The sequence below is a fragment of the Macadamia integrifolia genome, chromosome 5 (assembly GCF_013358625.1).
Source record: "Macadamia integrifolia cultivar HAES 741 chromosome 5, SCU_Mint_v3, whole genome shotgun sequence".
In the NCBI taxonomy this organism is placed as follows: Eukaryota; Viridiplantae; Streptophyta; class Magnoliopsida; order Proteales; family Proteaceae; genus Macadamia; species Macadamia integrifolia.
Window position 1 is genome coordinate 41,972,706 of NC_056561.1, and position 26,950 is coordinate 41,999,655.

At 36.0% G+C, this 26,950-nt stretch overlaps 1 protein-coding gene across 7 annotated transcripts; it reads left to right on the forward strand.

Annotated features, from left to right (window-relative positions):
• The first annotated feature begins 2,168 nt into the window (after positions 1 to 2,168).
• LOC122078568 (structural maintenance of chromosomes protein 2-1-like) lies at positions 2,169 to 26,950 on the forward strand. 7 transcript variants are annotated; one of them, XR_006140112.1, is made up of 22 exons: positions 2,169 to 2,871; positions 3,033 to 3,713; positions 3,940 to 4,083; positions 4,197 to 4,487; positions 4,578 to 4,763; positions 4,870 to 5,034; positions 5,117 to 5,176; positions 7,110 to 7,172; positions 11,728 to 11,819; positions 12,072 to 12,168; positions 15,701 to 15,817; positions 15,982 to 16,200; positions 16,922 to 17,062; positions 17,173 to 17,340; positions 17,431 to 17,615; positions 17,780 to 17,873; positions 17,966 to 18,054; positions 18,148 to 18,373; positions 19,586 to 19,660; positions 22,319 to 22,473; positions 24,236 to 24,316; positions 26,731 to 26,950. XR_006140112.1 is itself a non-coding variant. In XM_042644600.1 (21 exons), the coding sequence occupies exons 1-20, from the start codon at positions 2,554 to 2,556 to the stop codon at positions 22,436 to 22,438; spliced, it is 3,531 nt and encodes a 1,176-aa protein (XP_042500534.1). In that variant the 5' UTR covers positions 2,170 to 2,553; the 3' UTR covers positions 22,439 to 22,473; positions 26,731 to 26,950. The 7 variants fall into 7 exon arrangements, 3 of the variants coding, with proteins under 3 accessions (XP_042500534.1, XP_042500533.1, XP_042500535.1); XR_006140113.1 differs by having other exon boundaries at positions 24,266 to 24,316; XR_006140114.1 differs by lacking the exon at positions 26,731 to 26,950 and adding an exon at positions 24,631 to 24,831.

The window sequence follows — 26,950 nt, forward strand, 5'->3', positions numbered from 1 at the left end:
AATTATAAAAAATAAAAATAAGGGAGTAAAATCCAGTCTATGATTTAATCATTAAAAGCATTTGATCTTGCATTTTATAATCAATATTTTGGTCCTTTAATTTGATGCTTAGGATGATACGATCATACTATCAACCTTTATCATGATTTAGTAAGCTAATGAACTATATGCAAATCAGAGGTTAAAAATGCTCAAATAAAATGATTGCATCTTATCTTTCCAATTATATCTTTTAGATTTTTTCTTTATTTTAATTATGGTATGGTCTTTCGATTATCTTGTTTTATTGTGTGTTGTCATGACTTTAGAATGCTAATTGAAAGAATATAATCCATAACAAACATTTAAAATAATAAAACATTATGGTTCAACCCTCTTTTTTAAGATTGAGTAATTTTTAAACCATTAATGGAATCACTAGCTTTTGAGGAAGGCAAGTCAAGTAAGAAATTTTGGCTTTCCAAGTATGTTCTTGAGTTTACAGTATACACATGAAAAAAAATCCTATGTTCTTGAATGCTTGATACTTAAATATAGACGTCCTAAGTGTTAGTTAAGTGCAGATTGTGCAAAGGCCCTCTTTGTTTTGTTGAAGATTTTTAATGTGAAATTTTACATTTTAAGAAAAAATTATCAATAATATATATATTTTTTGTATTTTACATAAAAAAAAAAACAAAATTTACAAGGAAAAAAAATATATTTTCCAACCCTTATTTTTTATCGCAACATTCTTTTCAACCTTCTCATAATAAGAAAGGGAAGCAAGGGAAAAAAACACACATAGAAATGACAGTGGTTATGAATGGGCTAGGCCAAAAGTGTCAATATATAACTGAAATCGTTTATCATAATTGAAACCGATCGGTTATCACCGAACTAAACCGCATCGTAGTAAATTGATCAGATTTTGGTTTTATAGACCATAATTCCAGTTCAGAACCAAATCGAACCAAAAAATCGATGATTAACCGGCACTTATTAAAGACTTAAAGTGTTTTGAAATTCGATGGACCTCTACAAAAAAAGTAGAGAAAAAAAAAAAAAACAAAGTAATAATTGAAAAGGGAGCTTCACTTTCACACAATCACAATTATTGATTTTATAATTTATAAGATCATAGTTAATTAGTTATAATATATTTTCTAATTTTACATAGAAAGTATATTGTCTTTGGCGGAATAAATGTATTAGGGGTGTCAATTCGTGACCCGAACCGGATAAACCGACTGGGACCGACCGTTTATAGACCGGCCCGGCCCGGACCGTTTATTAAACCTGTCAGGCTTGAGCCCGGCCTGTTTATAAATGGTCGGTCTCGGTTTTGCTACTTGAACCGTCGGGTGCCCGACCGAGACCGACCGAATAACGCCCGACCGAGACCGGCCTATTGTGCACCGACTTGGCCCGACCCTTTAATGATTGTAGAATACCTATTTTACCCCCCAAATTAAAGAATAAAAACTAAAAAGTAAAGACATGTTCACATTTTAAATAATAGTTATATTTGGTATCATTTATTGATTTATTGTCATTTTTCTGGGCTTGCATGAGTGGGCCGGAATATAATAACACATTTTAAAGAGGGCCCGTTTAAAAACCGGTTAAAGCCCGTTTAACATTAAACATGTCCGTAGTCCGGTTAAGGCCCGACTAAAGCCCAATTAAGGTGGCCCGATTATAACCCGAGACCGACCGACCGAATATAAAGTGTACCATGCCCTCAATAACTAAGCCCGATTAGTTAAATGGGCGGACATGGTGTAGCATTTGAAAGTCTTCAAGCCCGATTAAGCCCGACCGAAACCGAACCAACCCGACCGGTTGACACCCCTAAAATGTATATTGTCTTAACTTTTAATAAAATTTAATATATGTGGGATTCACACTAGTTGCAGGATGCAAGTCATTTTATAAAATGATGCTATTAACCCCATGTAAACCGATTGTGAACTGAATAACAAAATTGATTAAAAACCGTTAAAATCGAAATCAGATGAAAACGATTATGATTTTACCTTATTCCTATTTAGTGCGTTTTGATTTTACCTTATCAAAATGTAAATTGAATCGAAACCGAACCAAATAACCAAAACCGCACCGTTGGACACCCCTCGGCTGGGCTGGAATCGCTAATGGCACCGTTCTTCTGTTCGTGTTGGAAAGGGCACTGCAGTAGACAACCCCGGACTTGAAAAGCAATGAAAACCTGAAAATACCATTTCCCGCCTGCTCTAATTTTGAAAGATACTTTAAAGAACGCTGGGTTTCGATCGGTCCAAACCACACCGCATTTGTGCATTTGTGGTTTCGACCTCCGAAACCCCATTCTTCCCTTTCTAACTCCGATTTCAAAGACCATCCCCGTTTTCGATCTCAATCACCTGTTTCTGTGTTTTTTTTCTTTTCCAATCTTCTACTGACCACAGGGTTTCAGTCTTTGAATCTCTTTCCATATCGTCCAGTTAGGGTTTCGCATCCTTAAACTACCCCTCATGCCCTCACTGTCACTGAATTTTGCAGTTTAATTTTGTGCTCTGGGAAAAAGAAGCCATGTACATCAAGGAGGTTTCCTTGGAGGGATTCAAGTCATACGCCACAAGGACAGTGGTTCCAGGTTTTGATCCCTACTTCAATGCCATCACTGGACTCAACGGTTCGGGAAAGTCGAACATTCTTGATTCCATATGCTTTGTATTGGGAATCACGAACCTGCAGCAGGTCCGGGCTTCAAATCTTCAGGAGCTTGTCTACAAGCAGGGCCAGGCTGGAATTACCAAAGCCACCGTCTCCATTGTATTCGACAATTCTGATCGAAGCCGAAGTCCTCTTGGATATGAAGATTGCCAAGAGATCACAGTTACGCGGCAGGTAATACGGGTTCTTCTGTTTTTCCCTTGTCCTTTCATTGTTGACGATTCCTAAACCCTGCCATATATTAACCATGATTGTGTGAAGAACATGTTTTTGAATATCTTGGCAACTACAAGAACTATATTCTGAACAAGAACATGTTTTTGAATGTTCTGTAGATTGTAGTGGGCGGAAGGAACAAGTACCTCATCAACGGACACCTTGCCCAGCCATCTCGCGTCCAAAATCTATTCCATTCAGTGCAGCTTAACGTTAATAACCCACACTTCCTCATCATGCAAGGGCGCATTACCAAAGTCTTGAACATGAAACCTCCGGAGATCTTGTCTATGCTTGAAGAGGCTGCTGGGACGAGGATGTATGAGACAAAGAAGGAGGCTGCTCTGAAGACACTTGAGAAGAAGCAAAGCAAGGTTGATGAGATTGATAAGCTTCTTGACCAGGAAATACTTCCTGCTTTGGAGAAACTGAGAAAAGAAAGGATGCAGTACATGCAGTGGGCTAATGGGAATGCAGAATTAGATCGACTTAGAAGGTTCTGCATTGCGTATGAATTTGTTCAGGCTGAGAAGATAAGTGATAGTGCGGTCAATGGAGTGGAACAGATGAGAAGCAGTATTGCTGAAATTGATGACCACGCAGAACAAGTGCAGCAGGAGATAAAAGAAATGGAGACAAAAATATCGCATTTGATGGCTGAAAAAGAAGTGACAATGGGTGGAGATGTAAAAATATTATCAGAAAAGGTAGATGCTCTTTCTCATGTTCTTGTGAAGGAAACATCTGTTCTGCACAACCAAGAGGAATCTCTCAGGGCTGAGAGAAATAATGCTAAAAAGGTAGTTTTAATTTTTTTATTGGGCACCATAGGAATTTCAATTTTCCTTTTCCCAAACCTCATCCCACTGCCGCTACATTTGTAATGTATGCACTGGTTGCTATTCTTGTGTTGAGGTCTTCTCTTCTGTTTGCCCTTATATATCAGTCTACCCTATTATTATTCTACGTACAATTAGAAATCTGTAATTTGGTGTAGTCAGTGATGCTGTATTGCTGTTGTGCCAGATTACTAAAAGTATCGAAGACCTTAAAAGATCTGTTGAAGAGAGGGAAACAGCTGTAAAACAAGCTGAAGATGGAGCAGCAGATCTGAAAAAGAGAGTTGAGGGTCTTTCTAAGAAATTGGAAGAGTATGAAGAAGATTATCAGGTACTATTGACTATTTCTTTGTCTTGTCTATGGTCTCCATGGACCATAGTGGGACTCGCTTTCATATCATTGTGACTGCATTCTTAAAGAGATGGTGCCATTACTGCTGATAGGGTATCCTAGCTGGTAAAAGCTGTGGGACTGATGAGAAATGCCTTGAGGATCAATTAGGGGATGCCAAAGCTGCAGTTGGAAGTGCTGGAACAGAACTTAAACAGCTGAATACAAAAATAAACCATTGTGAGAAAGAGCTCAAGGAGAAAAAGCAGCAGTTAACGTCAAAACGTGATGAAGCTGTTGCTGCAGAAAATGAGCTTATTGTTCGAAAGAAAGATGTTGAAAATGTTAGAATGGCGCTGGAATCTGTTAATTTTAAAGAGGGTGAGATGGAAGAGTTACAGAAGGTTTGTGGCTACTCAGCAATATTCTTTGATTCTAAATTCTGGACTCTGTACCCCTATCTTTTGGATGTAATTGTTTGAGATATGCTGTAGGGTCGATTGGCTGAGTTAGAGATGGTGCAAAAGTTGAAGGATGAAGCTCGAATTCTTTCAGCACAGCTGGCAAATGTTGAGTTCACGTACCGTGATCCTGAGAAAAATTTCGACCGGTCAAAAGTGAAGGGTGTTGTTGCTAAGCTCATAAAAGTGAAGGATAGCTCTACAATGACTGCATTGGAGGTTGGCATTCATAGTGCCATATGATTTGTTAAGAATCTTAAGGATAGAGTATGATTTTATTTCATATTAAAGGCTTGTCAAGACTGTTGACCTGAATTATCCACAGGTTGCTGCTGGGGGCAAGTTGTTTAATGTTGTTGTAGACACAGAAAATACAGGAAAGCAACTGCTCCAAAATGGTCGCCTTCAAAGAAGAGTAACAATTATACCTTTGAACAAAATCCAAGGCCACTCTGTTCCCCAAAGGGTTCTGCATGCTGCTGCTAGATTGGTTAGTTTTCGAATTTGACATCCATCGTACTCTTTACATTTTTGTTCAATGTCTATTGCTCCAATGGATTTGCTGTTTTCAGGTTGGTGATGAAAATGCTGAGCTGGCTCTTTCATTGGTTGGATATGATAAAGAAGTGAAGGTAGGCCGCATTGGTGTTCCTTTCTGTATCTTGTTGTGCATACCACTTGGTTTCTAATAAACTATGATATGGGCAAGCCATGTTATTGGACACCCATAATTGTCAGCGTCGCCTTTGTTCAGGGCAAAGGTTTCTTTAACAACCCATTAAGAAAGCCTTTCCATTGGAGATCAAAATTTTTGGGCCTACTGTCATTGTCATTATCAATGATGTCCATTAAGTTTCAGATCTATCTAATTTAACCATTTCAAGCATTGAAATGTAATGTTAGACGTCATAACATGTTTGGTCATTTGTTGGAGATGGAGCCTTAAATTTGAGAGGTGATTAATCTAAGGTGAGACTTTCCATCCAATAGTTGGTTTGACCAAAGCCCTCCACGTGAATTAAAACAGTGAATCATTTAGGGCTGTGTAAAGGAAATTTCCTTTGTTTTACTGTTAAGTTTTTATCAGTAGTTATCTTGCTCATCGGAAAATAATTAACTCCACAATGTATGCTGGTACTCCATTCTTAAAAGGAGTATTGCAACATGCATTAGGGAAAAATGGAATGAACTTTGTGAAATCTTCTTAATGTTTTCGGTAAATCTCAGAATAACTTTTGTTTTATTGAAATAATAAAAATACTGAATTTTGCTAATTCATCAATTATGTTACATGGATCCATGCAAAGACAAAATATAAAAAATAATAGTAAAAATGAAAATAACATTGTTACAACTCAGGAATATCCCATTTATCTATTAATATCTTAAATATATCATTAATTAGATAAATGAATATTATAAGACATTTAGATTAGATAAGATACCCAATGAGATCCTATTTCTTCCCAAGTTATAAATAGTATATAAGACATTTGGATTCGATAAGATACCCACTGGGATCTCATTTCTTCTCACTATATAGTAGACAAGGAGTTGAACACTTGACCTCCTTGCTCTGACACCATGTGTTATTGTTAAGGTGGTGTTAGGAAGTACATTGCTTTTGGAGTGTTCTGTTGAGCATATACAATTTAAATTAAAGGGGAAATTCAATTAGATGGCTGAGTGGCTACTTACACTTATGGATTAGTAACACATACATATATGGGTTATAGCTGAGACATGGACGCTGAGGTGGTTTATTCATGTGTATTTATACTTTTTGATTTCAAAAGGCTAGCTAGACTTATGGATTATTTCATATTTCAATACAATTTATTGTTCTGATTGTTGGTGTAGAGTTTCAGTCATTGGCCATCACAATTGTTTTTCATTACAATATTAGGTTGGGTTGAACTATTTGCACTTAGTGGGCCATTTTCTTAGTCCTCGTTGTTGGACTAAGTGGTTCATTGTTCTTATCAATTATTGTTATGGAAGATTGCCTTTACATTGCCTTGTTTAGAAAGTGCTTCCTAAATGATCCACCATTTTGAGCCGACACAAACAGATTGTGGGGGCAATTCCATCCGTTGGATAGAGATAAAATGGTTTTGATTAGCGACGTATCAATTTTCAAAGCCTAATTCGATCCAATACCCTCCCGTGTGATCCATATGCAATCCCATGGAGGTCTATGCACATCCACGGTACTTTGACCAACTCTATGCAGTCTACCGTAGTCCTTGATTTTCAGTACTCTATTTTGTCATGCGGCAAACTCAAATTGAAACTTGATATGTGAGCAGGGGACCTATGGTTCTACCCTATCCACAAAATTTGGGTCCTGTTTGATCTGCTAATTGGCAGATTTTTATGGCTGTTCAGGTAAAACTTCCTGAGTGGATTTAAGAAGAAACCTTATTATTATTGGTTGTTTTCTTTTAGAAGGATAACTTGTGGACTGTCATGGCAATTTTCCAGAATGAAATACTGGGATTAGTTTTTGAAGAAGTTTTTCGTTTGTTTATTGCATAGCTCTCTAATAGTTAATGTAGACTGCAGGCTGCAATGTTGTATGTCTTTGGATCAACCTTCGTCTGCAGAAATCTTGATGCTGCGAAAGAGGTAAATTTGATTTTGGAAATACTTCATTGTTACATTGAGGATTTTTTTATTTTATTTTATTTTTTGTTTTATTTTTTATTATTATTTTTTAATTTATGTGTGTGTTAGGACAGTCTTCTATTCATTTACATAGTTGTCATAATTGTTTTATAAGAGATGAGTACACACTGCTTCATTTGCAGAAATTTTTTTGGCAATGCTATTTGCTAAGGCAAAAAAGTGTAGAAATAATGGCTGCAATACAGAAGTGGCCATTCGCCTTGAGCAGTCAAAACGTTGAATTTTTTCAGAAAACAGTAGCAATATATTGGTGGGCTCTTCTATATTTTGTAGTTTTCATTTGGATTTTGGCAATTAGTTGCCTTGACCCTCGTGAAGATTTGTGCATCTCTGTTGAATCTTTAAGCAGGTTGTCTAACTTATGTCTTGGTTCCTATTTTGTTTTAAACTGCTCATGCTCTCAATGAGATGTGACTTTGGATTATTATGAAATTTAAGTTGAACATTGCTAATTTACTCTCACTTTATAAGCTTTAACAAACTAATCATCAAATTATTAAAAACCTGTAGTATCCTGCAGATCATTTGTCCAACCTTCTAATAAATATTTGCTTATCATCCATCGTCTGGAATGGATGGTCCCACGTCAAAATTGTTAAATGAAATTGCATATTTAAACATGGGAAATGTTAGCATCTTTCATTTGAGTCTATCATTGCTGCCTAGGTTTTCTGACAGCTAACCATGGAATGTCCTTAAATTTTCATCCTAATTAGATTTTGGTAGCCTGTTTCATTGAAGAATGAGCATAAGTCATAAGAGCACATTGTTGTCCCAGCTTTCTCTTTCAAAAACAGGATCTGTGCATGAAAACTGTGGAATTTAAAAAAATGAATTGAGTCCCTCTTTAAGCAAAGGGGAAATAAAGCAGCAGTTCTGTTTGTAAGGGAGAAAAACAACCTTGTACTGAATTCATTAAATTGTCAATCAGTTTCAATTTAACTACTTCTCCAATTTCTTTTATTGCCATAGAACCACTTGTAGTTTTCATTCCCCCTTTCTCTGTTTAGACCACAGTTTTTCCGACTTTGTTTTGTGAGATCCATGTAGCCGACCCCATTAAGTTGGGATAAGGCTTAGTTTGTTGTTATGGACTTTGAGGCAGAATTGAAGTTTTGTAGGGTTTCTTTGCATAATGCATAAGCCTAGTGAAGATACACTTTTGCCACCTTGGCAAAAGCTTCATTGTTCGAATATCTGGGTATCTTGCTCCAACAATACTTCTATTTGTAAAACTCAAACTTGGTACATTATTTGACTGAAAACACCACCAGATATGCTGGTTATTATTTTGGTACTGAGATAATGAATTAATGATTGAAACCAATTGCTATTAGTTCCTTACTTTTGGGGGGATGAAGGAGCGGGGGTACCTTTTCAATAGAATGATTAGAATCAATACTAGTTATGTGGGAAAATCTTGGTAGATGTAAGATTACTTCCTGGTTGCTGTAAAGAGGAGGCAACGCTGCAGCCTGCAGGCATGTTGTGGGTTGGTATGTATTAATGTAGGTATTAGGTAGAGATAGAAAAAATGAACCTTAAGACCCCATTTGTTTAATGGAGAAAAGTGGAAAAGGTTATCTATCAAACGGGGTCTAACTTATCGTTTGTCTTGTTTTAGTAATATATTTATGTCATAGTTGATAAGGTGACAAGACGACCCAAGGTGGTGGAGGGGTGTCTAAGAGTTTAGTCGACAAGGCGCCCGCCTAGGTGTCGCTAGGCCCCCAGTGTTATTTTATTTATTTATTTTTTAATTTCTTCTCTTTTTTAATATTATTTTGTATGCTACATTACCTTTTATCATAAAAAATCATCATTAAGCCTTATCAATTCATAAAAAAATCAACATGTAGAGAAATATTCTTGTCCTAAAATACGTTTGACTGGCTAGATGATTTTATTTTTACTTTAGACTTTTTGTATTAGGTATATCACAAAACTAACTTTCTAACAGGTCTAAGATTACTTAAATCTAGGTCGTAATGACAAAGTTATGTTCTGGTTAAACTCATTTTTAAGTGCGGGGATGTTGTTAATCTCCTGAATGAAAAAATTATATGGACATCAAAACAAAATATTATTTTCCCTTACTTTTGGTTTTTAATAATGTTATACTATGATAAGATTTATGATTTTTTTTTTCAGAATTGAGAGAAACCTAAGCATTTGAAAGTTGAAAATTGCCCTACAACAAATAATCCAATTTTTGTTCTTGGACTCTAGGGCTTTGACTTTTTGTCATTTGGGAATTTGATTTATAAACTATTTTTTATTAGATCCAAATCGGGGGTACTTGCTTATTTATTAATAATATCTTAAGTAAATAATGTTTGACCTAAATAAATGTTGTGCATTGCACTAATGCGATAGTTGCCCAGACCCCGCTTGGATGCCTAGGTGGCACCTTGATAACTATTATATATATATTTAGAGTTGGAAAACTGGGTTTTCACTAGGGAGAGTCATCCTAGTAGAGTCAAAATTTTCAAAAGCTTAGTAAAGAGTCATGTAGACTTAATCGGGGTAAGAAATGACAACAAACGGTCACAACTCATCTGAATCACAACAAATTCACCGAGTTTTTATATTTTGAAAAAACTAATAAAATTGTTCCACTTTAATCGAGTAAAAGGGTAAGAACCCTTCATGTTAGATGGTTCACCAGGAGAAATTGAAACGCTAACTCCTTTTGCAGCGTCTTGATGACTAACAACTGTAAAGCATCCCTCTCTTATTTCTTATTGTAAGTTAGAAACTCTTTATTCACTTTGACACAGATATTCATAAGACTTCCTTGCCTTTACTTTGAGCACATAAGGCTCAATTGATAGAAAATCTTACAACATTGGATCCTTTCACATATTGGACTCCAAACTGGACACGTACAAGCTTTTTCAAAGTACAAGAAGATAAGATACATTATCACAATACAAGCTTTTTCAAAGCACAAGAAGATAAGATACATTATCACACAAATCAAGATGATAAGTGGGACCGGCCACTAATACAATTATACATTAGAATTATCAGAGCTGTCGGAGCTACTGGCTGGATATGAACTGGCAGTATCAATCAACCAATCATTGTAAGAGTCGAGTAGCTGTTCAATTCGTGGATCAGTGAGTCTGCCTGTTTGATGAAGTTCCCATGCAGTATCCATTCGAAGGAGAGGGGCAGGAACTTGACTTGGTGAAACATCATTTGCAGAACACATAGTGTGTAAAAAGGATCTCCATTCATTTCTGTGTTGAGCTCGGGTGGTAAAGAGATCATAAGACTTGATGTTTAACACATGAAAATCAGTAGTGTAATGAATGTAATGGCAGGGTTGTTGATTTTCAAAGGTTTGATGAATGAGAGGAGGTCGATGGAAAAGGATAGTAATGTGGTGTTGGTTTGGGTTCTCTTCCATGGTTTCTGAGAGATGAGAGGAGAAGAGATTAAACCAGTGACTTATGGGAGCAAAGAGTTGTAGGAAGGTAAGGATTGTGAGATTGGGTCGTGGAACACCTCGGTTGGGAAACATCCAACGGGAAGTAAACCAATGGATAGTGTTAAGAGGAAGGCTTAGAGCAATGGTGTAAGCCGAACAGAGGTGCCAAAAGACATTTGTAGATAAGAGGAAGATCTTGAAGTTCATATAGGGTAGTAAAGGAGAAAAGGGTAAGGAATGGGTAGTCAAGGTGGAAAGAGCTACCTGATAAGACTACTCCTTCACGACGAAGGGCAACTTTGAGGAGTTGGATAGCCGTAGTCTTATTGTAAGAAATGACTTTTCTCTGAGTCAGGTCTTGTAGAATTTCTGATGGGAGATCTGGTGGAAGAGAACAACAGAGGTTACGACCAGGTGGTGGAGGTTGAGAGATAGAGGCTCCACGGGTTATAGGGAAAAGTAGGGGTATGACGGCAAAGGTTGAGGTAGGTTGGGAGAGGAAATCTGCCAAAACTTCCTCATCAATTAACTCCCATCCCTTGTTTTGGGGGGCGGGGCTGACAGGGAGGATTTCATGTATATTCCCATTGATGATTCATTCACTTGTAAACAGAAGACTTTGATGAACAATGAATTTTGTAAAATTTGTAAACATATACAAGTATACAACAAAAGCTTCAAGAAATATCTACCTCATGTTTCAATGAACAACAACAAATTCATTGTGTTTTTTCTCCTTGTATTTAAAATTAAGAAAAACATGACTTGCCTTGACTAGGTTTGACTGGGTCAAATCTTTTGTTTTCTGATAGGTGATTTGAATTAGAAAACCTAGTTTTCCAACTATTATATACGCACACTTGTTACAGAATCTCATGCATATATGCAATGTAAGAAGGAAAATGATTATGGTAATAAATTTAGATACTCACGATATCTGTTCAATTATTTACATTTTGAACTTTATACTTTATCAATGGTGCTAACTTACTCGTATAAAAATTATATCTAGGTGTCTTGGTGATAATATGCATAGTTTGTCTGCTTGTTTTATAGGTTGCTTTTAATAGGGAAACCTGCACCCCAAGTGTAACTCTTGAAGGTGATATATTTCAACCAAGTGGTCTTTTGACCGGTGGTAGTCGCAAGTAAGTCCTCAGCCCACCGCTCCTCATCTGTCCGATTTATGCAACACTCTTCGTTGTTTTTTCTCAATGGTAGTTTATAAATTGCAGATGCTTGTCATTTAATTTTACATGGATATAGACTAGATGAATGATATTGTTTATCCACCTGTATGTATTGTTGATGCCCTTTATGTCCATTAGTGTAGTCTTCCCTAAATGTTTGATTTTGGTAAAAACCGTAGCTATTCTTAAGTTAATAGCTTATGCTTGTAGAGGTGGAGGTGAATTGTTGAGGCAACTGCATACACTGGCCGAGGCTGAAGCCAAGCTTTCATTTCATCAGAAGAGATTAACTGAAATTGAAGATAAGGTCACCCTTTATTCCTCTGTTGTTACACATACTTGATATGCACAGACATAGAAACACCTTATGTTTATTTGTGATGTCCTCCAAATATTTGCAAATTTAGTGTTACTGCTAGTGATCCTACCCATCAACTGTAAATGAATTGTATAGGAATGCCACAATATATTTATATTGGTTTGCTAAAAAATTTTCTTCCAATTTTTGTTTTTGGTTGTGTTGTAAACGTATTTTTCATTATTAGTGGTGATGCTTTATCTGAATTCCATTTGGAAATAGTTGTATACTTTCATGCGGTTTAGCTCTTTTTTTCCGAACTTTTTTGCTGCTTTTTTATTAATCAGAAATATCTCTACCAATTCGTACTCACTTAAACCTTCTGTGGTTTTGGAATCTGAAGGCTGTACCATTCAGATTGATGGTCAGACCTTTTTGGCCTAAAACCATGATCGAAATATTATTCATCTTCCTGTGATTGAAACTGTAACTACCATGTGCGTACTTCTTAAGTTTAGTTGCAATGGTGATTCTGGTTTTTCAGATGTTTTCCTCTTTTCTTTTATATAAGTGACAATTGGGATATTTTTTTTGGTGAATAAACAATTCGTTAACAAAGAAAAGAAACACACATGGACCATCCAAGAAATGAGGAGAGGATCAAACAAACTAGAAAAATACAACATATAAAGCACTGCCTTTACAGAAGAGGGGAGGCGTTGGCTTGTTAATACACATGAAGTATGGAATCCAGTGGCATAGACTAATACCCCAAACAGTAAGATATACAAGAAGCTTGCATTCCACAGATCATCCACCACACTAGGGAGGGAGGTCCAGACACCCACCCATTTCTATCTACTCCTTCCTAGGCCAATCACCAACGATCAGCCATATCATTCACTGATTAAGCTTCCATTTGAATGGGCAATTCATCTTAGAAGGTGGATAATTTGATATGTCTCAAGAGGCAAACATTCAGTAGCCTTCTGTGTTCATCTTAACCCAAGTAATCACAGTAGTCAAATGACCTTCCACAACCATGTTGAGGAAATGTCCCCCCAATACAAGCACTAACCCATCCACTATGATTGATGTTCACATTGTGCAAACATGTGCAAAGCTTAGTTTATTAAAGTATATATCACCTGCAGCATAGGTTTAAAGTATAGTTTTGTATCTGCCTATCTGGCCGTAATGGCAGATATGTGTCAGCATTGGAAGGCTTGAATACAATACGGTACCAACATGAGACTTTAATATATATATATATTGACCTTTTATCAATCGTGTCTGGTCGTATCAACTCAATTCGGTTGATTGTTGATTCGGGTTGATACTATTGATATTCTCGATACGTGCTTGCAAAACAGAAACCAGAAACAGAGGCGGAGGAGGAAGAAGAATAATGTAGAAAAAGGGGAAGAAAAGCGGAGAAGTAGCAGCCACTGCCATCGCCATCAGTGCTGTACCTAAACAAATAACAAAGAAATAGAGAGTCAAAAGTCACAATATGTCTTCTTTAGAATTAACATGTTTGACATATACTGATATACATAAAGCTCTTACTGATCTGCCATGTGGCTGATATTGGTTCCTAATGCCAAACATCCTATAGTCAAAACTAATTATTGTTAATTTAAGGTGAATTATGTTTTAAAAAATTATTTTGCATGTATCCGAAGCATATCTATATGTGTCAAAGTGTTTCCATGCATATCTTTAGTGTATCATGCATCTCTCTGATACAATACGCTACATCTCTTAAAATGCAATACTGATGTTTTAAACCTTGATTTGGTGGGTTATTATTTTTGTCTGCCAACTCTGGTATAAAATCATCATAACATGGATGATGATGCCAGCTGCAGATATTTTGAACTGTTACTAGTTCATGAAAACTCCGTTAGTGTTCATGAATCCCCTCACAAGCGTTTACAAAGCCATGAGTGCTTTTACTTCTCCATGTAACAGGATTGCCAATTATAAAGTATGAAACTCCTTGGTAATTTTTTTTGTCTTATATTAGACCGGTACAGTTATATACCTTATGCTAAATTACTGCTAGTCTTTTGTGCTAAACAGAGAACTGTTTCCTGATGAGGACAAGTGTTGAAAGGATCTTATTTTTTGCTACTGAATTATGTCAGTTATCCATGGGGCATACATAATTGACTCTATACTTATTGCATTGGTGATTTCTGAATGATATGTGAAAGATAGATGGATCTCCTCACAAATCTCTGCTATCACCCTAGCTCAGGAGCCTTATCTTTCGGGCAAGTAGAACAAACATATAGTTCTCCATGATTCCTTTATTTGATATGGAAACTTAAATCCCAAGGAAGTACTATAGTTCTCTCAGATTGTTGGTTTCAATATCTTTTATTGGTTGATTTTCTTCTGTCTTCATAAATCAGAATAGCATCATCCATGTTGATGACGAAGACATTGTAGATGATGACCCTTTTTTTTTTTTCACTTCTCTTATTTTCATTTTTCCCTTGCATTGCTATATTTGTTGAAAATGTTCTAGTAGGTTGTTCTTTCGGTACATGGCATTTAACTTGTATCCTCAATCTGACGAAGGTGATTTGAGCATAGGAATTATGATAAACACCTCTTCTTTCGTACCTATCACCAAAAAGGAAAAAAAGAGAAAAAAAAAAGAAGACACCTCTTCTGCTGAGTCATTATGAAGACCATTATTCAAGTCTGGCATCTCAAGGGCCTAACTCTGGTAAGAGTCTAGAGATAGGAAGATACATGTAGAGTTAATTTTAGCTATTGGAGCGAAGTTCAAGGTGATCAACATTGAGGGTTTAACGTTGTGCATACCCCTTTCCCATAAGCCTACTAGTCTTGTGACTTCCTTTGACCACCTAAGTATTTCCAATAAAGACAGTTGCCTGCATATGCTCTCACAAATTTTAACCAAGACCTCTGTATCAAGTTGATGGAGCTACTAGATTAATCCAGCTGACTCTTTGTGTTATGAAGATGACTCTTCTATCACAATTTCCACTTCTCGTCTCGTTTTTTCCTACCAATTATATTGTCTTATCCCCTGCTCACATGTAAAGTTTCAGCTGAAAATGGACTTGGCCAAGTAGCAAAATAAAGCATTGAAATAATCTAGAATTACCAAGAGGATGATGCCAATACTTTGGCTACTGACTACTGAGAGTGCATTCTAATATATAGGAGTGTACATGGTTGAATTTGAGCCTGAACTTCAACATGTAGCTAATCCAAAGCATTCCTATTCAGCTCAGAATTGCCACATCATCCTTCCATGTGGTATACTGAGAAGTGCCACACATATATGTTATATTCCATGTGGATGGGCTGTCCAGCCTACCATTTGCGTCCTCGCCATTTTTTTTACTTATCATTGCTTATACTATTAACTAAAATTCAAAATGCCTGATTTCCTTGAGTAGGAGGTATTACAATGATATGGCACCAAAGGTATTAGCCTTTAATGAATTCTTGTTTCTTACTGCTACTACTACTTCACCTTCCTCTCTTAGTTTTGCAGATTGCACAGTTCCTACCTCTTCAAAAGAAGTCTACGGAACTTAAATCGCAGTTGGAGCTGAAGTTATACGACCTTTCTCTGTTCCAGAGTAGAGTTGAGCAGAATGAGCATCATAAGGTTGTGCTGGTTTCCTCTCTCTGAGATTCTGACATCGTTTTTTCAACTGGATGCTTCATTGCTGTTTCAGCAACTTAAAATTCACTTGAATGTCTTAAATCTTATGACTGCTTTTGATTGAAATAATTTTTGTTTACCTTGAAAGAAATTTTTGTTTGATGTAGCTTGCTGAGCTAGTAAAAAAGATCGAGCATGAGCTTGAAGAAGCACATCTGGAAAAAAGGGAAAAACATATTTTGTATGAAAATTGTGTATCTACTGTAAGATTGCTTGAGAGCTTGATCAGAGACAACTCTAGCAAGCGGGATAGTTTGCTCAAAGATTTAGAGGAAAAGATCAAGACAATAAAGGTCGAGATGCAGTCAGCTTCTAAAGACCTCAAGGTATGTCTTTGAAAATGCTGGAGTTTTTGTATTGTCTGTGAAAAGATTTCCTTTTCTTCTGCTTCTTCATCTCATATATTATGCCACACACATTCTCCTAATCAAGTCACTGATGTTGTCATAACCAATGCATCTCATGCCATTAGGCTTAACTTAGACTTTAGATTTTGGAGATTCACAAATAACCAAGTCTTTTTGCTAGGGATCATTCTTGTGTGTTCAACAGCAAATATGTATTAACTTAAAGTGTTTATGTAAATACCATGTTCTACAATCAGAAACCTTATTAAAGGTGATATGATTTCTGTCGAACAAAAATGGAAATGGTTGGTCTGCTGAACCCATCGTGACATGGCTTAAATTTCAGCAATCTAGTGGACATAAAGGCTTGCTTCGACATAGAATTTTAATTCATGCTTCTAAACATGGCTTAAATTTCAGCTATCTAGTGGACATAAAGAATTGCTTTGACATATAATTCTAATTCATGCTTCTTTTCTGTGCTTTAACAAATCTTCGTGTCTATATTTTAAATTGCATGATATATTGTCAATGCAGGTTTGTTTTTTGTTGTGATTTGGTCCTGCAACAACTGTGAACCATTTCTCTTTCTCTTCTCCTGGAGATGACATTTTTTAGCCTTTTTTTATTTTTTTTGAAATGCCGGTACTAATTTACCTACAACCTTCTGGCCTCTCAACTGTTGTCACATTATCTATAGGGACATGAAAATGAAAGAGAAAGGCTTATAATGGAAAAAGAAGCTGTCATTAAGGAGCATGTCTCCATGGAGAATCAATTGGTTCAGTTGCAGCTACAAGTCAATAGTCTTGCGTCCGAAGTGGAGAACCATAGAGGAAATGTATATGTTTACATTAGTAATAAGGGTTTTGGTCTATGCCACAATTTTTTTTTTAATAGTGATATCAACAATGTTTAAAGACAGCCACTTTCTCCACCTTTCTTATGTAGGTTGCGTCAATAAAGTCTGACCATGATCAAGTTCAATCTGAGCTAAGTTTGGTCCGCTCAAAGCTGAAAGAATGCGATTCTCAAATTACCTGCATTGCCAAAGAACAGGCGAAGCTTCAGCACAAACTTAGTGATGCAAAGCTGGAGAGGAAGAAGATGGAAAATGAAGTACATGCATACATTGATAACTCGGCCTATGGAATTATAAATGATTACTTTTTGTCCCTAGATACTGAACTTTCTCATTTTCTGTTCTAGGTGAAGCGGATGGAAATGGAGCAGAAAGATTGTTCTCTGAAGGTAGATAGACTACTTGAGAAGCATAGCTGGATTTTAGCAGAAAAGCAACTTTTTGGAAAAAGGGGCACCGACTATGATTTCACTGCCCGTGACCCTCGTAAAGCAAGGGAGGAACTGGAGAAGCTGCAAGCCGAGCAATCGGGGTGAGTAATTTAGTTTGTTTTGCCACTCTATGATGCTGAATGCTTTTCTAGCATTTCAGTACTTTCTCGCTCTATGGTTATTAATAGTAAGGTTGATGTTTAAAAGAAATTCCTTCTCTGAAGCTGAATCAAGATATACTAATATTATACTTGTGAAAATGAAGTCTTGAGAAGAGAGTCAACAAGAAGGTTATGGCAATGTTTGAGAAAGCAGAAGATGACTACAATGAATTGATATCCAAGAAAAACATCATTGAAGTGAGTTGCCATGTTTCTCAACCTGTTGAATAGTTGTATATGTCATTTGCAGTAGCCATTCTTGTTTATTTATGTTAAGTTTTTTTGTATAGAATGACAAGTCTAAAATCAAGATGGTGATTGAAGAGCTAGATGAGAAAAAGAAGGAAACCCTAAAGGTCACATGGGTTAAAGTTAACACGTGAGTTTCTAAATTTTCTCTCCTGTTTGGAATTCTGCATTTTTGCTAGACTTGGTTGAACCTACTGCTCTGGACATTGAAATTTTTACGCAGCGACTTTGGCTCTATCTTTTCTACCCTATTACCGGGTACAATGGCAAAGCTGGAGCCTCCTGAAGGATGTAGTTTCTTAGATGGTCTGGAGGTTCGTGTTGCCTTTGGAAGTGTGTGGAAGCAGTCCTTGTCAGAGCTTAGTGGAGGGCAACGATCTCTTTTGGCACTTTCTCTAATTTTGGCACTGCTTCTCTTCAAACCAGCACCTCTATACATACTCGATGAGGTAGTAACAGATATTAATTCCTGAATGTTATAAGTTCTCAGATTGTTTTCCATATGTTGTTTATCTTGATTCTTTTTCTGCAAATTTAAAATTAATTGAATACCTTTAACATCTTATTTCTTCTGAATTTATATTAAATTAGAATATCCTGATCCAATCTTGTAATAAGATTGTGCTGTATTTGATTGCAAGAAGCTATAAAATATTTGTGTTTGTTTAATGTTTATACATATTTTGTGCTTTACCAATTCTCTTTGCTTTCTCTTCTCTTTAGTCTTTTATTATGTGGAAACATTAAGTAGAACCAATATATGCACATATTGACCTTGAGAAATGAGCATATGGGACTCGACATCTACATCTCACCCTCTCCCGATTGCATCCATGTTCTAGTTCTGGATCAAGCTTCAACCTTTCTGCCTCCTCAACATGGGGGATTAAGAGTATCCATATGTGGATACAAAATTGGGTTCTTATATGGAAATAGGGGCCTGACCTCATATATCAAGTATGTAAAATGTCACAGATTGGGTTACATCAGGGATCAGCCTTAAGCCTTTATTTGTTTGCGCTTATCATGGATGATTAACCAAGATATTTCAAGATGAGGTCCCGTGGTGTATGCTTTTCACGATGATATCGTTTGGAGGATGAGAGAAAAGCAAGGATTAATGCTAAGTTAGAGTTATGAAGATCATACTTGGAAAGAAGAGGCTTTAAGATTAGTAGATCGAAGACGGATTATATGATATGTAACTTTAGTCATACACTCATACTATGATGGATAATGATATGATGAAAATTGAGGATAGAGAGGATAAAGAAGAATGAATGCATTTGGGTTAATTTAGGCATGATTCTGATACATTGAGTTATAATCTTAGAATGTACAATGGCCGCCATTGGATGCACTGGTTTGGAGATGTATGGCGCATATTAGTGGAAGTAAAAGCACAATTTTGACGCCGAAAATGACAAGAGGGTGGTAGCTAGAATGATATGGATGTCTTTGTGTTAACAACTAACTTTCATATAAAGTTGGCTGGAGGAAAGGAATCAAGTAGCCAACCTCATTTAGTTGGGATTTAGTTTGGATAAGTTAGGTTGAGTCGAGTTCTTGTCTATTGTATTTCTTATTTATATTGTTATCTATATAGTGGATGTGTAAAATGCCAGCATTTGTACTAATGTGTTCCTCTTAATTGTTCCTAGGTTGATGCAGCTCTTGATTTGAGTCACACACAGAACATTGGAAGGATGATCAAGGCCCACTTCCCACATTCTCAGGTTTGGGATATTTATTTTATTGGGTATTGTTTGGTTTATCGAGTCTGCATGTCTTAATTTTCCTTCTAATTTTTCTCATGTGGCAAGCCTTTTAGGAAAACAAGCATAAAAAAAGCAAACCAGTATGCTCAACCTATATTGAATTATTTAGGACTTTGTTTGCATTGTCATAAAATGGGAGTAAAGTTTCAAAAAAAGAAAAAAAAAAGAAAAAGAAAAAAAAAGATTATTTTATTGGATGTAAATGTAAGGAATGCATAGTTCTCAAGTGGGAGCCAGTTATGTCGCAAAAGTGTAAAATAAGTTATGGGACGTAAAGAATATAATCCTTTGTTTAACATTTAGGCATTTCATGTCAAAACAAATGGAGCATATATATAAATTATTGGACAATGGGAAAACTAAAGTGACGATACTTTTTCTTGCATCTGGTTGAGCTAATAATCTTAGTTGACTATCTTGGGTTTGGGACACTATTTTAAAAACCGAATTGGTCGAATTGGACGATTCAGAATGGAATCGATCATGATTGATCCTGATTCTGGCCATTTCAACCTGGATGATTCTAGGATGGAAACCCTAGAATCACAGTTTTTAGGTCTGAGGGCCAATTCTAGGGTTTTTGGGAACAACTCTGACCGATTCGGATTGGATCAGAATTGGAAGGGACTGATTTGGTCCTCGATATTGTGTTTTTAATCCCCGGTTTAGGATCGTTGTATTAGTCAATGGAGCAGGTTTGTGTCTATGAACTGGAAATTAGACATGTTCCTACTTCTCAGATGGCTTGAATGTGGTATAAGTTGTTTGATATGCTGGGTTCAGAATGTCCTAAATTAATCAGAATTATTATATTAAATTGATATCAATGTAGAAGTTGAAATAGTTTCTTAATGTTTTCGGAGGGAGAAAATGGTTATGTTTCTATCATTCATTTGTGTATGCAAGGAAAATGGAACTCACTTGGTTTATGTTCATGAGAAACTACATGCATGATTTATAAGTAACAGCGAAAAATGCAATAAATTGTCTATATTGAATTGTAAAAATGTTTACACGAACAACTACAACAACTTAACCTTTTCCCAACTGAATGGGATCAACTACATGGATTCTTGGACTCGAATCAACTCTATTCAAGTTCATACTTAATATTAGGTCTAACATATGCATGCCTTTACTCACCACTTCTCCCATGGTTATTTTAGATCAGCCTCTTGCTTTTTCAGTTCCTTAGTCAAATCACTCCTCCACACTAGAGCATCGAAAGGCCTTCGTTGAACATGACCTTGTCACATTAACATGACTTTCTCGTAGATTAAAATGTATTGGAGCTACTCCCAAATAAGTTCTAACATGATAATTCCTTACTTTGTGGTTCTTAGTTTTGCCAGTCATCCATCTCTACATCCTCATCTGCACTACATTGAGTTGATCTATATGTGGCTTCTTAATTGCCCAACATTCTACACCATACATTGTATTCGGTCATATGACTGTCTTATTACTTCTCCCTTCAAGTTTTAAAGGAATACATCAACACTTAGGACTCAACTCTTCACTTCATCCATCCTATTTTAATTCTCTGTGAAACATCATCCTCTATATTATCTTCTTTATTTACGAATGAGCCTATATAATAAAATAATCATTGCGTGGAATCTCCCTCTCATCAATTTTCACTTCATTGTCCTAGTGTAAATAAGGTTACACCACCATATACTCCGTAGTCGTTCGATTTATCTTAAAATCTTTTAATTCTAAAGTTGATCTCCATAACTCCAACTTGGCATTAATCTCTGCCTTTGTCCCATCCACCGAAACATTTTTATCAGCAAAAAGGAAATGAATATGGTAAGAGGAAATGAATATAGGTGAATGTTTAACTTATGAAAATGATTATTGAGATGTGGAACAAGGTCAGCAGCGGATGCATTAATTTTGGTCTTGTCTCATATTGTTTTGGTGAATGTTGCTTCTTTAGGGTTATTTATGAGCTTAATGTTAAATTAACTAATCTGAACAGACACATTTTTCCTGTTTTTAGCAATTATGAAGTCCGCAATTTCTTAATTTTTAATTTGCTATTTAAAGTAAGTGCATATTTTGAATGTTATTTCTGAATTGTTATTAAGTGATTGTTTTAATTCAAAATAATCATGGGAAATACAATTTTGGTCTCTTTAAGTGAAATTTGTGGACCTATTTGCACTTAAGCGTCCTTTCATATACTGAGTTTCAGCCAAATTGCATGAACAAGTTGAGAAATAAATATTTGAAAAAAGGCTAATTCCAAAATTTTTGGGGTGAAAAGCCGGACCTACTACCTATCCAACAATTAGATTGGCCTTGCAAAAACAATCATATGTGAATAGAAGGGACATAGGTTGTGCAGAGATCCTTTTCCCTATGTTTTATGGTAATGGAATGTATCGGGATTTCTTGTAATTGAGCCCAAGAATCTCAAATCCTTCATTATCTTACAATAGTCTGTTAAACCCAAAATTTTGGAATAGACTTTAGCTATCCCCTTTAGTCATGCATGTCTAATGGAGCAATATTTCATAAAATTTGCTGCATAATGATTTATGCCAGTTCTATCAATGGTGGCACAGTTGATGGGGTGTTTGCTCACCTTCTTCTGTTCTTGTTTTGCAGTTCATTGTGGTTTCTCTAAAAGAAGGTATGTTCAATAATGCCAATGTCCTCTTTCGGACTAAATTCGTAGAAGGTGTCTCCACCGTCCAGAGAACAGCCATGTCAAAACAGAGCAAATAATTCCTGTGGTGTTCTGGAGATTCTATAATGAACTGGTAAAATCCCAATAGCAACATAACCCAATTGTAAATGTTGAAATATTTTTTTCCTTGTGGGAATTTGCTTTAGTCCCTTTTTCCCCCTGTATCTGGACATTAACCTCAACTATTAATGTAAAGCTATGTCACTGGTGTCCTAGTCTGCAGTAGGCTATGCCAAAATCTGCCATACAGTAGGTCTGAACGCTTAGTTCCAGCAGTAAGTTAATAGAAAATCATCAAAATAGAAAGCTGCTGATGGGGGCCTTGACATATACCACACTGATGGCCTAAATATATTTCCAAGGAGGTTTTCTGTTACAGTAAAGAATCAGTATAACATCCTTCACAGTCAGAAGAACAGAAAGTGAATATATCTCAGAATTAGTGACTGATGCAGAATGAGTAACTAACCAACTCTGAGGGTACAAACCTCCTGATCGAGGCTAGGGTACTTGGGATTGGAATAAGTCCTCAAAATTACACAGAAATCTGATGGCTAGATCAACAGATACTAACGAGATTCTGAAATTAGAACGTATGATCCAAAAATAGCAATTCACAACCAATCCCTAGTCAGCCAATGGATATGGCTGAATCTTCCATCAAAAGTGAAGGCTGGGATGGCTGTTCATGTGAACAGTGGCCTCCTTGAACCGAATCAACGGTACAACTGTTGATTTGGAGTCTTGGTAGCATAGTTGTGAAGGCGGCAAGGCAACCCAATGGGGGGGGGGTGGGATGCCTAAGTGCAAAGGTTATCAAGGTGTAAGACCGTCCAAGGCAACGTAGGATGGTAAGATATCAAGGTGACACCAAGAAGTTTATGCCTAGGCAATCAAGGCACCAGTCTAGGCGAAGCCGCCTTGATAAGTTGCTAAGCGCTTAGCCGCTTAGGTGGAAATGTGCCTACCTAGGCAACTGAGGAGCCCAAGTGTTATTTTTTATTTTCTCCATTTTCTAACATTATTTAGTTTGCTGCATATTACCTTTTATCATCAAGAATCAACATCAAGTCATAAACAATCAACATTAAGTCACATCAAGTCATAAAAAATAAATATTCGGAGAAATGTTCTTGTTTTCTAATAAGTTTGGCTTGTCAAATGTTTTTTTTTATTTATTTTTTACTTGAGACTTTTGGTATTAGGTAAAGCACAAAACCAACTTTCCAACAAATCCAAAATTGCTTAAATTTGATTTAAATTGAAGGAATTATGTTCCTGTCAAACCTTATTTGGTGTGTGTGAATGTTTAAAAAATCTCCTTGAAATGAAATAATTTTTCAGACATCAAAACAAAAGATTATTTTACCGCTCCTTTGGTTTCTAGTGATTATCTATTACAATTAGATTTATGGAATTTTTTTATTTGAGAAAAACCCTAGTATTTGAATGTTAAAAACCATCCATACAACAAAAATCTGTATATTTTATTTTTTAAGGTGGCATTGACATTTTATTCTTTTGGAATTTGAATTTGAATTGTTTTTATTAGATTCATTTTGGGGGGGTGTTTGCTTATTTATAAATAATTTCTCAAGTAAATGAAATAACAATTATAAAATCATTTACTTAATCATTATTTGGCACATACAAGTGCCAAACCTGCTTCGATACTATTACGAGTCCTGGCTTCAAATCAAACAAGCGCCTTGCACTAAGGCGACAACCGCCTAGAAAAAAAATAGAAGCCCTCACAATGCTGTTTTTTAGATATTCTATATCATGATATGAATTTCTTTTCTATATTCATTGGTTCACATTTGGGTGATATTTAGAATTAGCCAATTTGACTTGGAGTTGACCAGGGCGGTTTTCAATGGACCACAAATTCTACGAATGCTGAATTGGGGTGATTGGTGAGTCCATTTAAGTCCAACCGATTCTTTGCAATTCGAATTGGAATTGATGAAGACTGATCCCATACCCTACTTTGAGTTTTTGAACCTTCGTTGTAACTGATTGTTTTTTTATGGTTTCATATCAAAATATTTTTCATCAAACTAAAGTTTGCCTTATACCTATCGTTGCTCTCACCTCTGCAGTAAAATGGAATTATAGTAATAGGACGATGGTGTTTTTGGGTGTTGGTGAACAGAATTTTGATATATTGCACAACCGCTGGTGGTACTTGATATATGGTCTTATGTTATATCCTATCGTTGCATTCCAGATGGCTTATAGCTTCGAGTCAATCTATCTTCTGGCCTGGACAACTGGAGATTTGGGAGTGGGGACCAAAATTCTGAGTTTGATTTTTTAAACAAATTGGTTGTTAATGTTTGCTGCGAGTCTCATCAATGAGATGAAGTAGTTCAACTCTTTTGTACTTTATTACGGAAATAAATATTATAAAAAAATTATTTGACTTCTAGAATGTAGAAGTACTCTGATGAATGATCATTATTTAACTTGATTTTGGTGGAATCATATTATATTCCTTATCTTGATACATGGGACCTTTTATAGCAGTTTAAGGTGTTTACAGAATTAATTATGTTTTCTGATCCTTTGCTTTGCGTGAAAATGGCAGTGAGTTATGTTGCTCAGGGGCTGACAAAACAACCTATTTCAGCTATAGATCCAAACTTTTTAAAATAATGATAGTAGGCATTTCTTGAGCTCTTTAAAATTAAGCTTATGGCCATTGCTTTTCTACAATTAGATTAGTTGGAAAGTAAAGTATGGACCTTTTGTATCTTTTCATCATGCAGTTGTGGGAACTGAAGGATTTATTGATCTATGACCCAAAGTGAGCATTTGATACTTCTTTATTAAAAGATCACCACATTGTTGGAATCTTGATACTCCAGATAAGGTCACAATTGCCAATCAAACATTTCATGCATTCAAAACTAGTGCACAATGATCACAAAGGACATTTCTGTCGATTTTCTGAGAATCAAATGGTTGGTTTTGTTGGTGTGATGTTGTAGTTAAGTTAGTAAGCTGAGCGATTGGCAAAGAGATTAAAGAAGAAGAAACTGTCCAGGTGTTGTGAGAATCTACGAAGCATGATTTTAGATTGTGAGAATTTATTTGGGATGTTTTATTCTCCAACTAAAGGAGCGTGGTTTTAGATTGTGAGAATCTACGAAGTGAAAACATAGCCAAACATGTAATAAGATGGAAGTTGCAGCAAGCTGGTATGCTGCATTCTCTGGGAAACTCTAGTTGAAAGCCATAGTATAAAAAAAGAAAGTCTATTAAACTTAATTTAACGACTTTAACCAGTTACCATTTCTTGATGAATGTGGTCATGATTTTGAAAACTCTAATCTATGGTGTTTGCAGGTCCTGGTGCTTGTCCGGGCAAAAACTGTTGCACTATGCATTAGCCTTATTACATACCAGGAGGAAGAAACCCTGTAATTCTTAATCAGTGTTTACACACTACCTATTGATGCAACATGAAATTTTAAACATCTAATGGAAGACAAGTTCATACTGTTTGTTAACTTGTGCAATCTATTTTTTTTTTTGGGGGGGGGGGGGTTGTGGGGGTGTTGGTTCTTGGGTGCCATTATTGTGCTGTCTAGTTGCTATCACCACTGTAACTGCGTGGAACGAAACAGTGGCTATTCTCTGATGTTTTAGGCTTTCAGTTTTTGGAAAAAGTGGGACCTGTAGCAAAGCATGATGTATTGTTACATAGTATATGAATGTAACTTAATGGAATAGTTTGATTATTTATTTCCACATCTCCTTTCAAGTTTTACAACCTTGTACATGAATCTTTCTTCATCCATAGTGGGGAAAATAATATATGATTATTAACTGCAATAACATTTATATCCAGTGGAGACTTTTTTTTTTTGTTGGTTGTTTTATTGTCTCCAAGCTCCACTTTGGTTGCCAGTATTCCAATAAATTTTGGTGAACGATTTTTTTGGATCCTGAAAATTTGTTCTTCAGCTGCTATTGTTGTAAATAGGTGGAATGGTGATACAGGATTTGTGTAGCCAACCTCTTGTAGTTGGATTAGGGTTGGTTGAGTTGAGTTGAGTTTTTTAAATCTACAGTTTTCGAATATCACAAATGTAATTTGACCTTTCCATAGGCACTTTACATTGAAATATGGTCGGACTAACCATTCTTTGAAGCTTAAAACTTAATGGATAACTTTGGTTCTTCTAAATTGTCTACATGCGCTGTAGATTGGTTTGTGAATCTTAGAGGATAAATTAAATTGGCTGTATATGATAAAATCTGATATTCTAAGATCTCAGGTGTTTATCCTCTCCCTTACCTGTGTGGATGTGTTTCAATGCAGCTACAAATGGATCTCTGTGGAGGCTAGGGGTGAAGCTATTTCACACCTCATAGATTGTAATGATACAAAAACCCATACTGTGGGTGTTTTTTATTTTGGCTCGTTATTTTTGTGTTGATTAGCCATCTTGTGTTTACTGTGATTTACTTGCTTTGTATGAATTGTAACTGATGTAAGAATTTATTCTATTATTGATTTTTTTTCCCCCTGTTATCTTGCA

Coding starts and splice junctions, on each gene's coding strand:
- LOC122078568 (XM_042644600.1), top strand. CDS start 2,554: ATGTACATCAAGGAGGTTTCCTTGGAGGGATTCAAGTCATACGCCACA. Junction 4,084..4,196: donor AGTATGAAGAAGATTATCAG/GTACTATTGACT, acceptor TACTGCTGATAG/GGTATCCTAGCTGGTAAAAG. Junction 17,063..17,172: donor TGGAGAACCATAGAGGAAAT/GTATATGTTTAC, acceptor TTTCTTATGTAG/GTTGCGTCAATAAAGTCTGA.